At 31.1% G+C, this 12,944-nt stretch overlaps 1 protein-coding gene across 7 annotated transcripts in view; it reads right to left on the reverse strand.

The window, feature by feature from the left end:
• LOC106065638 (serine/threonine-protein kinase MRCK alpha-like) overlaps nucleotides 1-12,733 on the reverse strand; it is a 48,832-nt gene extending 36,099 nt beyond the window's left edge. For 6 of the 7 annotated variants that reach the window (XM_056023654.1, XM_056023651.1, XM_056023653.1 and 3 more), the window contains exons 1-12: nucleotides 12,638-12,733; nucleotides 6,257-6,726; nucleotides 5,589-5,680; nucleotides 4,971-5,054; nucleotides 4,789-4,884; nucleotides 4,289-4,588; nucleotides 2,840-2,983; nucleotides 2,564-2,729; nucleotides 2,283-2,365; nucleotides 1,915-1,994; nucleotides 1,669-1,808; nucleotides 1,087-1,331 (exon numbers count right to left, since the gene is read on the reverse strand). In XM_056023654.1, the coding sequence (XP_055879629.1) occupies nucleotides 1,087-1,331; nucleotides 1,669-1,808; nucleotides 1,915-1,994; nucleotides 2,283-2,365; nucleotides 2,564-2,729; nucleotides 2,840-2,983; nucleotides 4,289-4,588; nucleotides 4,789-4,884; nucleotides 4,971-5,054; nucleotides 5,589-5,680; nucleotides 6,257-6,434 (1,608 nt within the window). In that variant the 5' untranslated portion in view covers nucleotides 6,435-6,726; nucleotides 12,638-12,733. Of the gene's footprint in view, nucleotides 1-1,086; nucleotides 1,332-1,668; nucleotides 1,809-1,914; nucleotides 1,995-2,282; nucleotides 2,366-2,563; nucleotides 2,730-2,839; nucleotides 2,984-4,288; nucleotides 4,589-4,788; nucleotides 4,885-4,970; nucleotides 5,055-5,588; nucleotides 5,681-6,256; nucleotides 6,727-12,587 lie in introns of all 7 variants that reach the window. The other variant, XM_056023650.1, reaches the window with a different exon arrangement.
• Nucleotides 12,734-12,944: the final 211 nt, after the last annotated feature.

Genomic DNA, 12,944 nt, shown 5'->3' on the forward strand with positions numbered 1-12,944 from the left:
TGTGTTGAGCTCAAACTGCCAGGTTCAAATCAAGGTGAATATTTATTACATCAGTGTTGGGTATATTATCCCTGAATGGAGGCTATGTAGGTGGTTTTGATTACAGTGCTTGAACACAAAAACCTTTATGCACAACTAATTTTAAAATGAAAACCTTAACTATCATTTTTAAATAGTAAACCCATTACTATTGTGATATTTAAAATAATACTTAACCCTTTAGCCACTAAGCAGTAGTCAAAAACTATCTCCCCCAACCCTAAGAGAAGGAATATAGCTCTGTATCAATAATTTTTTTTATAATTTAATTTTTTGACTAAATTCACAGAAAAAAAATATAACTCAAAGAACTCTTATTTGTATAATAGAGAAAAATAGACATAGGCATTAGCATCATGTTTCAAGTCATAAATAGGTCTACAGAGCTCAAAAACATTATAATATCATGTCAGATTTAGTTGCATTTCAATCTCCAGTTGACTAGATCCAACTTGATACTGGATCTAGCTGGATTTTTTTCTTCAATTTCCTTCTGTTGGCCTCAAATGGCTCAAATATCACTTACTCCAACCAATATTTCCTTATTCCCATTAAAATCATATTCAATTAAAGCCTAAACGTTGTTCCATTTTTGTTGGCTAGCAAAAGAAAAACAATATAATTTTTAAAAAATCATAAAAATCCATCCCAACATGCTGCAGATACCAAATTAACACCTAAATATAGCTTCACTGTTGCTCTCTTAGGTCAGAGTTTGTAAAAGTATAAATAGCTATTTAAAGACCAGCAATGTGTGTATTAACAAAAAAAAAAAATTAAAAAATCAGCAATTGCCGGCAACTCTAGTTGTCTATCAGTAGTGGCAACTCCCAGTGAGTATAGTTGTGAAATGGTAATAATAATTTTGGTTAGACTGCCAAAGAGTTGACAATCCTCAATTTGTATTCCTTTTTTTTTTTACACAAGTGCTACACAATATTAATAGCTATTTTTTTAAATCTCATTAGGGTAGGACCCAACATTTCTTAATCATATACAACAATATCTTCCAAAAAAGAATTATATAGAACATTAAGAACTATTTACCTTTTCAAATAATGTTTTTTCATCTTCTAATAGTTTGAGGCGCCTTTCTTGATCTAGAGTGATTTCATTTGATCGTTTCAGCTCCAGTTCTAAATTACTTATATCCCCTTGGGACTCAGCTATGACTCGATGTAAAACAGCTACTTCTTCTTTCAACTGCCGTGCCTCCACTTCATCAGCACCAGATGCAGCACCAATGCCACTGTTCTCAATACTTTGAAGCTGCGTTATTGTTCCAGTTAATTCTTAATACAAACAAAACAATATTTTGGGGTCAAATTAGCATTCAAAATGAAAATGGATTAACAAAAATCCAAGTTAGCTCTCAAAATCAATGGATACCCAACACATAAAAAAAGTTATTTCCTAGCTTAAATTTATATATGCTATTAGAAATTACATTTCAAAATATTTACTATTTCCTTGGAGTTTCAATGCCAATCAAAATAGTTTTTGGTATCAGTTCATTTAGGATAAAACTGAGATATGCACATTGTCTCTTAAGAATTTAAGAAGTTTTCTTTGTTTTTGAGACATTAAGGTAAATGTGTTGTTAAAAAAAGTATTTCTTAATGCCAATACCTTGAATTCTCTTATTAAGATCTTTGTTGTCCTTTTCTAAACTTTTAATTTTTCTTTCAAAGAGTTCAATCTGTACATCCCCTTTTTTGTCTTTCTCTCCTTTAGAATCGGGCAACAGTACACCTAAATCTGACAGTTTGCTGTAACAAATTAAATAATGATATGAACAACAGGAAATCAAGTACCTAACAAATGTACTGAATGTATTTTTAACAATTGCATTATTTTGTTTCAATCCTCACTTACGATTCTTTTGTATAGGTAAATCCCACAAATGGTAAATGGTGGCCTTTAAATGTTGCATGTGAGGTAGGTGGAACAGTGTCCTATTTAGAAAACAAAAGTATTTTTAATAACAACAGTGTATAGAACTATGCATCTATACCAAAAGTTTACAAATGATTCATATTCATACATTTTCTTTGGTAAACTAAAGAAACTTCAGAATTTAGCAGAATGTGGAATGGGTGGCTCAGGTTAGCAATAGAAATTCATGTCACTTTCATAAACTGGCGCTAAATTTTCATCAGTGCTCACCCTTTAATTAATGAAATACTAACAAAAGTATGCTATGTTTTTTTCTTTGTAGGTCTTAAATAGAGTAAAGAATGTACCGTATGCTTAAATTCCATATCTTCAACATCAAAGTTAGAAGTATCTGTAGCACTGGTAACTTCTGGTTTGAAAGGAGGATCCACTGTAATAGTAGGATTTTTTAAAATAAGTAAACACTTTAGAGAAATTTTCATATATTGAATAATAAATATTTTTTAAAATTTAAATTAAAAATATACTTCTAGAAAGTCATTTTAAAAAAATATTACCAAGAGGGTTTTATTTTCATCATAAAATTAAAATAGGTAACTAAATAAATAATAGATCAAAGCTCACTCACTATCTCTAATATTATTCCAATCTATAGATGTGAACCAAACATGATTCTTGAAATCCTCCAACCCATTTTTACCAAAACGATCATTTGGTGTACAAATTAACCGTCGCATCAAATCTTGAGCTTCTCCTGATACATCATCTACATCAGTTGGAAACTCAAAGCGAGACTAGAGGGGAAAAAAATAGCTGTTTAAACAGTATTATTAAAAAGATAATATTTAAGTAGCAAATATGTGTGCATGTACATACTAAATCAGATTGAAAAATAAATAAGTACCTGATGATTCATTATTTTCCCATAAGTTTCTACCAAGGACTCAGCATAGAAAGGTGTTTCTCCATACAACATTTCATACATGCAGACACCTAGTGACCACCAATCACACTCTGGACCATAGCGCCCATGGCCATCTTCCATTGCCTACATACAAATATATGCAATTATAGATTAATGATTACAACAGAACAATATTAAGTTACAAAATCACAAATTTAAAATTTAACTCAAAAATAAGTTTTTTCTTTTAAGGTCCATAAAATAATGTATATATATACCTTAGTCATTAGATACCTTAAAATATGTCTGATTAATTAAACTAGTTTGCAAATTAGATACCACATTAAATATAACATTAACAGAGTATGTATTTGGCACTGAAACAAGCTCCAAAAAAGCCTACCAAGATTGTGAAAACTTCATTTTATGTGTTTACATTATTAGAAAGAAATAAGCTGTCAACATATCGAAATTTAGGGAAAAAAAAAATACTTGTGCAATTCAGTAATTTCAGTAGCAATTAGTATACTAGAATTAGAATCTAGATCTCCATCTAGACTAAGCCTACACCCTAGTTACCAGGTATATCTAGACTCTATTTTGGCATCTCTTTCAATAACTTATCCCACTACAAGTGAACTGAGATGAATCTAAAAAAAACTGAGCTCAAGTCATTTCTGTAGCCATTTACACTATATATAATGGCCTATATCTAGAATCTAGCAGCCTACTAGTAGTACTAGATGTCAAGATATTGATTACTGCCTTGTAATAGTTGTATGCATCTCTTTGAAACGGACTTGACTTCCTTCTCAATAAAGATAAAAAACACCAGAATAGTGTATGAAATAGCAAGATACTGGTGATAGCCAAATAATAAAGTTTGTGAAATCTAACCTAAAAACTAAAGTTAACTGGGCGGGAAGAAATATGTTCTATGGAAATAGAAACAAAATTCAAGGTTCGTTATTGAAATTCCAGGTTATTTATGAGTTTTTGACCAGGTTCAAGACTTTTTCAAGGCCTTGATTACTAAATTCGAACCCTGTAATAACTAAAAAAAAGGCCTTTCTGTGAAATTAACATTGGTAACCATAGAGAATAGACAAGTGTGACCTTTCAAATTCTTCATCAATCACATATTTTCTAAATCAAAACTTATCGTGAATAAATATATATATATATATAAACGGAGACTGAAAATTCTAGGAGTTAGTTGAATATTTACATAATTTTTTAGTATTCTCAGAATAGATATCATTTTATAATGTGTCACGATATTGAAAAAGTTCATTGTCCCTGTTTATTCTACAAGTTTTATGCAAAAAAATTATTCAATCTAAAATGGAAATGTGTTTCAGCATTCTATTTAAACTCACATTACCAAGTTTGTGTCACTAAATGTAGATCTAGAATTATTACATGTTGAACACCAACAAAATAGCTTACTCTAAGAATTTCAGGAGAAATGTAATCAGGTGTCCCAACTGCCACCGAAGATTGTACAGTGCCATCTTCCATAAGCTTTAGACATGACCCAAAGTCTGCTAAGACTATATGACCACTGCGATCAAGGAGTACATTATCAGGTTTGATGTCTCTATGTACATAATGTAGTTCATGTAGTGAGTTGATGGCCAGCACCATCTCAGCAATATAGAATTTACACATATCCTCTGGTAAGCGATCTTCAAACTTGCTCAGCAAGGTGAGCAAATCACCACCACAGTAGTAATCCATGACAAGATACTGAAAAAGAAAAAAGCATTTCAAAAATAAAACATTAAAAAAAAGGATACATTGATAACTTATTTGCTTTACCTATTTAGCAATACAGGCTAATGTAACTCATTTTTAAAAAACAAAATGAGTTCAATGTAAGGATTTTTTTTATTATGTTGCCATTTTTTATGTTAAAAAAAAAAAAAATTGAAAAAAATATAACATACCAGATAATTGTCATCTTGAAAGGCAAAATGTAAATTTGTTATCCAACGTCTATCACCATACACTAAAACATCCCTTTCTTCTCTAAAACAAGCTGTCTAAAAAAAAATAATGCAAGTAATAATTTAGTTTTTAAATGTATGGGCTAGGAAATAAAAGTAGTATAAATGATTTGAAACAATACCTCTGCTCTTTTCAGCATCTCCCATTTGTTCAAAATCTTCATGGCATAAACATTTTCAGAAGCCTTTTCTTTAACAACAGCAACCTGCAAAATTTGCAATTGCATTTTTTTAAATATTGAAAATGATAAGCAACTATTAAATGTTTTAAAAAAATATATAAAAGAAAATGTTGCTTGTGAGGATGTTTTACAACTGATTACAAAGGTAGTTTACAAATGTAGTCCTCTTAAGTTCAATGAAAGCTTTAAAAAAAAAAAAAAAAAAAGACATATGGTTTCATATGAAACAATAGTTCAACTTGCAACTTAATTAAGTGCATTAGTGGGTCACCACCAGATACCCAGAATTTTCACAGATCCCATTAAAACAACACCATAAAATAAATATATAAATTATATGAGAAATATAATTAAAGTGCATAATTTTACATTCCAATAAGTTTACCCCCCCCCCCCCCCAAAAAAAAAATAGGTACATCTTTTTATTTTAAACAGAAAATAACTTTATTAAAATAATTACTGTTTATATCTCTAGAAACAAACATTTTTTTATTACAGCAATCATATACAAGAAATCCTTTCACATTCTTAAAAAAAATGCAAACATTAATTAATTACCTCTCCAAAAGCTCCTCGACCAATAATTTTAAGAGTTTCAAAATCATCACGCAAAAGTCTGTTTTGTCGAATATATGTTGTAATTGGGCGGGCTGATGTTTAAAAAAAAAAAAAAAGAAGCATTAAGCTTCAAAGCAATAACTTAAGTTCCTATTTTTAAGTAAACACAGTATTTCTGAAACCATGGTGCTTAAGACAGTGGATTAGAAATGCCTTGCATCATTTGTAGGAAATATAATATTTCACTTGACAGACAGATGGTGTGATGTTACCTCTACATACGTCAAAGCCCAATAAGCTATCTCATAAATATAATTCCTTTAAAACTAATCAAATATATTTCTTATGTACATGATAGCAGACCTACTAAAAGCTTATAACTTTACATTGTTTTTTATACCATAATTAATTATTTTAACCTACTTATGGTTTTGAATTTATAATTGTATTGCCCCCCCCCCCTCTTTTAAATCCTAGGTGCAATTTATCCTTTGATGCATTTGATGGAAGGCACAATATGGCAACTTTAAAAAATATATAATAAAAACTTAATTAATTAATTAATTAAGCCTATATTTATTTAAATTTTACTAAATTACAATTTTACAAAATGATTGTACATAAATTTTCTAGATGTAAATTAAGTATAAGAAACATTTACAGCTTACCAAATTCAACAAATTCACTAATATTTTTCTCTCTTCTTAATGCTGCACTGTTACATTCATCATAGAGGACCAAGAGTGCATCCAAAAGGGTTTCAATACTAACAGCCAACCCATTACTTTTAGCTACTCCTTTAAGATAAATTTCCTCAAGACGCCTAAGCCTCTTTTCTGCTGACATCTTTAGGCCTGTGTCATATGTGCCTATAGCCCGTCACAACTTATTGAGAATTTCCTCTCACATTTGTATATAATAGAATTTCACCCATCGAAAATGAGCATGAAAATGAAAATTGCTTTGGTTTATATTACAATTTTATAGTTTTATTTATATATTACCAAATATACTATTGTAATTTTTTTCTTGCCAAATTAAAGCACAATTTCTATCCTAGCTTATCCATGAGAGAAAAAGTACTCAATATCTTTTGGAGCGGTTCCCAGATAGAAAATCTCTGTCTTTTAATCATTTCCTGTAAAATAAAATAAAAAATTAAAATTTTCTTAAAATTCAATGATAAATCTAGGTTACTGTTTGGCAATTATTTTGTATTATATAAATATAGTATGATATTCTGAAACTGAGCACAATTAATTCATTTAAATAACACCACTCTTGTGTTGACTAAAATTTGAGTTTCAATGCATGCATAATTTCCTAGCAAGACACAAGGTAGGAGTAGTTTCCACCTACTTTTGTCTTTGCATCTCTTCAGGAGGTCAGAGAGTGGTAATGGGTTTTTAGCATGCCTAACTAAGATAACATTTTAAAATCTCTATGCCATAAACAATGACAATTTATAAGCTCTGTTGACTATTGTCAAATCAACTTGATAGAAAACCTAAATTACTAAAAATTCCTTCATTTCATTATGACACTAAATAAAACAGTATGTCAATTTTAGCTCAAATCAGGTTAGGTAATATATATATATATATATATATATTCTATTTAAAAAAAATTAAAAACTAATGTTGGTGCCAACTGAACAAACAAATAGATCTATTCCTTTCAAAGTAATTTCTGAATGTTTAATAATTCTCAGTGCCTGGATTAGCTTTATTGACTAATTTCTAGAATAGATCTACTGATCAATAATATTAACACCTGACTCCTGACTAATCTTTCGAGGTTATGGGACTTTATGGAGAGTAAATAAGTTAGGTTTATATAAACATTATATATATTTTTTTTTTATTTTTAATTTTCGAGTCACCATTTTAAGAAAACTTATAAAATATGAGATGATTCCAGCTAATTGCAAATCCATGTTGATCCAAGAAGGTGATTGTACAAAAATAATTAACAGACAGACAGATTTTCATGACAAAAAAAGAGGAATTTTAGAGGAATAATTATTCTATAAATCTAAGCCTAAAGCATGCATTAATTTTGAAAAAACATAACCTATTTTATTTCTGCTCACTAGCAAAATAAAAACACATGCAATTCCAACAGGCTTACATCGCTAAGAAGAAAAGAAAACTTGAATAACCCACAACCCCACCCCTGGGGACAAAAGCTTTGTCTGCATCAGGTGTGGAAAAATATGCAGGTAGAACCGAGTTTGCATAGTTATGTCAAACACTGCACTAATCCTTAATCTTCAGGATCAAAGACATTATTATTAGTATTAGGAAGTATTACAATAATTACATGGCTAAGACTCAATTGAGCAGGGACTATTTACTAAAAAAGGAGGTTTTGTGATGTTTTGTCCCATAGGGCCATACCTACCAGAATTAAACTAGATAGGGTTAGGCCTGCCTTAGGCCAATGCAGCCAATGCGACCACAGTGGGCCCCGCACATTCAAAGGACTTGCGCTAATTCTAGGTGTAAATTATTAAATTAAACCATTTTATAACTTATAACAGAATTCCCACAGCCTCCTGATTTACCAGGAGCTCCTTGAAATCTCCTGAAATTGCAAAATATTTGAAAAAGTCAAGGAAATCTCTGGAAATTTTTAAAATCTTTTTAAAACTAAAAAAAAAAAATTTCCTGAATTATATAGACAAAAAATTGTCATTTTGGGGTGTCATTAAAAATGGAAAAATGCCTATCCTACGCGCAATGGAAAAAAAAAAACGGCATTATGCAATATCCGTAATTGTGTAATCTGGTGAAAGAAGCTTCTCGCACCTCAAACTAATGAAGAATTACTAGAGGCCAACAATTTTCATACATAGATTGAAACATTTGGTAATTCTTGCTATTGAGTGTGATCTATGTAGGAAATAAGGCTCGTAAAGTAGTTCTGTACCTACGTAGTAAAGAATGAATAAAATGCAAAGACGAATTTATTTTCTAATACAAACTCTTAATGTTCACTTATTATCGTATCCCTACCCAAACTTGGCCCCGCGAAATCCATTTCGCATAGAGCCCCAGAACGGTTGAGTCCGGCCCTGCTATTTAGTGAAGGGTGAATACATAATAGATTACTTGTTCTCCTCCCACCCCCATCTTTTTTTTCACCGCTAAAACTACGTGGGGTAGAAATAAAAAAGAGTGATCTTTCCATGACTTCTTGGTCACTACGGTTAAGTCCGGCCCTGCTATTCTTTGACGGGTGAATATTACTTGTTCTCCCCCCCCCCCCTTTTTTTTTTCCCTAGGGTAACTCTAGTCCGACTTGCACAAATAAAAGAGTGATCTTTCCTTTACTTCTTGTCCAAACTCGAGCCATAAAGAGAATTATATATATAGATATGGGTGTGAGTTGCCAAGGGAGGTTAAAACAATAGCTTTACATTAGATACATGGTTACTGGAGGTTAAAACAATAGCTATACATTAGATACATGGTTACTGGAGGTTAAAACAATAACTTTACATTAGATACATGGTTACTGAGAACCTAAAAAACTGCCATGTCTGCTTTGGAAAAACGGAACAAAAATACAGGAACATCTAAAATTGGACATGCGCTGTCCCAAAAATGGCAAAATTTTTATTTTTGCTCCAAACATAAAAACAATTGAATTTACAAACAAAAAAAGTGATGCGTTCGGCAAATGAGAATTTTAGGAGGTGTTCGGAATATAAGAGATTACTCTAGAATGCTAGACCAAGATTATTCTAGATCTATATTCTATATTAGTATTAAAATATAGATCTAGCATCTACTCAAGTATATGTAGATTAAATATTATAGTAGGTACTTTGACATTCATACTCTACTGACCTATAAACTGCTAGACTAGCTGCTATATATAATTTTGAAACAGCATGACTAGACTTCCAAACCCATGATGTTAGCTGATCAATTGTTGTTTTTACATTTGCTTCATTTTTAAAAACCTGTGTGATAATCTTAAAGGAGGATTCCTAAGCTTTTGAATGATACCACATTGTCAACAAATGAAAGTCGTGTTTATTTAGAAAATTTACAGTAAAGTCACCTATAGGTAAGAATGATTTTGCATTTACTATCATTTTTAGCAAGCTTGGTATTTTTTTTATTGTATTTAGACCTAGATTTATGCTTAAAGTTTGTTATTTCACTATATTTTAATGAAATTTCATCCTCCAAAATTAAAAAAACTTACCCTAACACGCTGTTATCAGTTATAAATGATGCCAAATTAGGCAATTTTTCTAAATGGATAAGTGAAAATATTATATCTACTATTGTATATGACTATAGTATTAAAATCAATATTTTTATTATAGAGTAGTGTTAGAAATCTTTTTTCTTTCTATACTTAGGTACATAAAATATGAAAGGAAATCAGCTTATTAAGGCAAGTTTGGGCTCATCCTGATGATGTTAAATGAAGTCACACCATGATGTAGCAACATGTGGCAGCAAACATTAGCAATTCTTGTTGATAATATGAAGTATAAATGATTTATATATTGTTAAATGGCTTATCTTTAATCAACCTAGAGGAGAGAATGCTATCACTATCAAGGTGTTATTTTACATTATACAGACCTGCCTACCAAAAAAAGTCCAAATGCGTAACGCTGATGGTCAAAATGCGTATTTAGGCACCAGAATGCGTAACACTTGCGCGATCCACTATTTTGTCATATATAATATATATATATATATTAGATCTAAATGTCATGATTAGATCTACAATCTAAATCTAGATCAATACGACAATAGACATGATATCTAGACTAGATCTGGATCTATGTCTAAACAATGAATATAATCTACTCTAGATCTGGGCTCATGAGTGTTACCGATGCCGTGGAGCCGCTACAAACGTAGGTCTACTCCAAATTTTCGTAGGCCTACCTTCATCCTTGATCTATTCTATACTAAGACTAAGAATCTAGTCTAGATCTAGACATTCTAGACTAGATGGTAGTAGATGTTATCGATCTAGATCTAGTCAATCTAAATCATACTACAACTAAATTGGATCTAAATCTAGATTGTAGAGTAATGTAGAGAATCATGACATAACGTAATGTCAGTAATGTCTAGCTAGACTCTAGCTGAATCTAGCTAGATCTATTCCTCTAAAACAAGTTATCTAGATTCTAGATCAAGAATCCAGATCTAGATTAGATATCTATAATGTCACTCAATGTGTTTTGAATCGAAAGAACTTCGATATTTTTTTCTACACAAATGAATACGGGAATCAGGGATTCAACATTTCTACTAATAAACTTAGAAAAAAAAAAGTCACGTTGGTGTATCAGCTAACTGACGGTACCAACCCGCCACTCCCTCACTTTCGCGTTCTTCATTTCTAGACTAAATCTAATTGCTTTTAAGAACCAATCAACGTATAGATCTGGACACAATGTGTTCCCCCATCTTTTCTGTCCCCCACCCACCCAACAGGACGGCTTAGCGTGACCTCCGTGACCGCTCGTAAGCTAGTCAAGAGAGGGGGAAAAAAGGATACGAAATGCGTAACGCGGCGGGTTAAATGCGTATTTGCGTACTGATGGTCATTTTTGGGAGATTTTGCGTAACGGTAGGCAGGTCTGATTATATTTCTAAATATTATAAAGCTGAGGAAGTTTCTACCAAACGGCATTCTAGAAAAAGGATCAAAGTCAATTTACAAATAATTAGATTAGCTGTGAATGAATGTTAGCTGCATGTGAGATGAAACAAATAACAATCAAATTAAAAATCATATAATGGGGTAGCTGTGTTCCAAATTTCAAGCTTCTATCACTATCTATTATGGTTTTAAAGTTATAATTAATGAGATAAAGACGAATATTCATTTTTTTTAATCAGTTTTTTGGACATTTTCTATAGTCCATTTTTCTACACATAATATAGCGATGTTACAATATCAGGTGTCACACCCCTTTTTTAAAGTCAAAAAATTGTTTCGACTTTTTTCTGACATTTTTTAGACACACCTCAAAGGCGCACAAAATAAATCTATTAATTGAATACTTCTTTATAAAAGAGGATCTTAAAATTTAGTTAATATTAATATAGAATTAAAATCTGAGTTTATTGACAGACTGATTGAAATAAATTATAGTGTCCAGAATCAAATAATGTGTGTCAAATTTGTCTGAATTAAATGAAAAGACAATCCCTCTTTGACAGTAAATATTATATTTATAATAACAAATATAGGTTAGGCCTTATGGGTACAAATATAAAATAAGTAGTCATCCTTATTCTCCTTAAAAAAACTAAAGATTTTGATACTTCATTTTATTTTCTATGTCAAACCATTATTATCAAATAATGCGCTGTCAACGTCAACCATTGAAATTTTGGCCTATCAGCCCATCTATAACTATAGCCACTATAGGTGTCCGAATAGCATTAAATACTATAGATCTAGAATAATAAGACAGACTCATGAGACTGACTAAACTCTAAACTAAGCTTAGCTAAAGAGTCAAGAGTTCATTAAGACTAAGTTAGTAAGTCTAAGTAAGTAATTTACTAAAGTACTAAAGTCTAAAGAAGTTTGTCACTAGATTATGTCTGTGACGACAGTCCTACCTAGTCCTAGACCCTACCTACACTAAGACAGCCACATATAATTATTATATAATGATATATCATTATCATATACAGTGAATGACTGATGAGTGTAAAGTGTGAATGAGTAGGTGACTGAATGTGATTGTGTGAATGAAGTGACAGACACTGACAGACTGAGTTCACAAGTTGAGTCCCTGACTCACACTCACTGCTGTGCTGTGTCAGTCACTACAGTGGTCTACAGTCTACGGAGACAGTGAGTGTGACTAAAGACTAAAGAAGTTTAAGTTAGTCACTAAACACTTTAAACAGGGGCCAGGGCTATTAGATAATAACTGCGCAATGACATTTGATCCTATAGATTAATATACACGTCGTAAAAATAAAGGCTTCTTTTTACACCACTAATATATCCAAGGAATTCGTGGACATTTGAGTTTCATTACAGACCCGTTCGTTTCAATGACTTTCCTGGTTCCACAAATACCATAGACCACAAAATGGCGTCAAGATAACTTAGAATTGTGGGAACGCTAAATGTAGAATTCAGTTTACCTTCCTTTCGAGGACTTGAAACGAATAGCAAAAATTGTATTTCTGTTATAAAAGTTTATTAAACATTGAATTTCAACGTAATATATTATTATAAAAAGGTATCAAAGAAATAAAATATATTTTAACTTAATTTTTTAAAATTGGAAGTGATGCATATCAATTTTTAAGCAATTAATGAAAAAAAAAAAGCGTAAATCTGAAA

This window comes from Biomphalaria glabrata, chromosome 3 (genome assembly GCF_947242115.1).
Source record: "Biomphalaria glabrata chromosome 3, xgBioGlab47.1, whole genome shotgun sequence".
Classification (NCBI taxonomy): domain Eukaryota; kingdom Metazoa; phylum Mollusca; class Gastropoda; family Planorbidae; genus Biomphalaria; species Biomphalaria glabrata.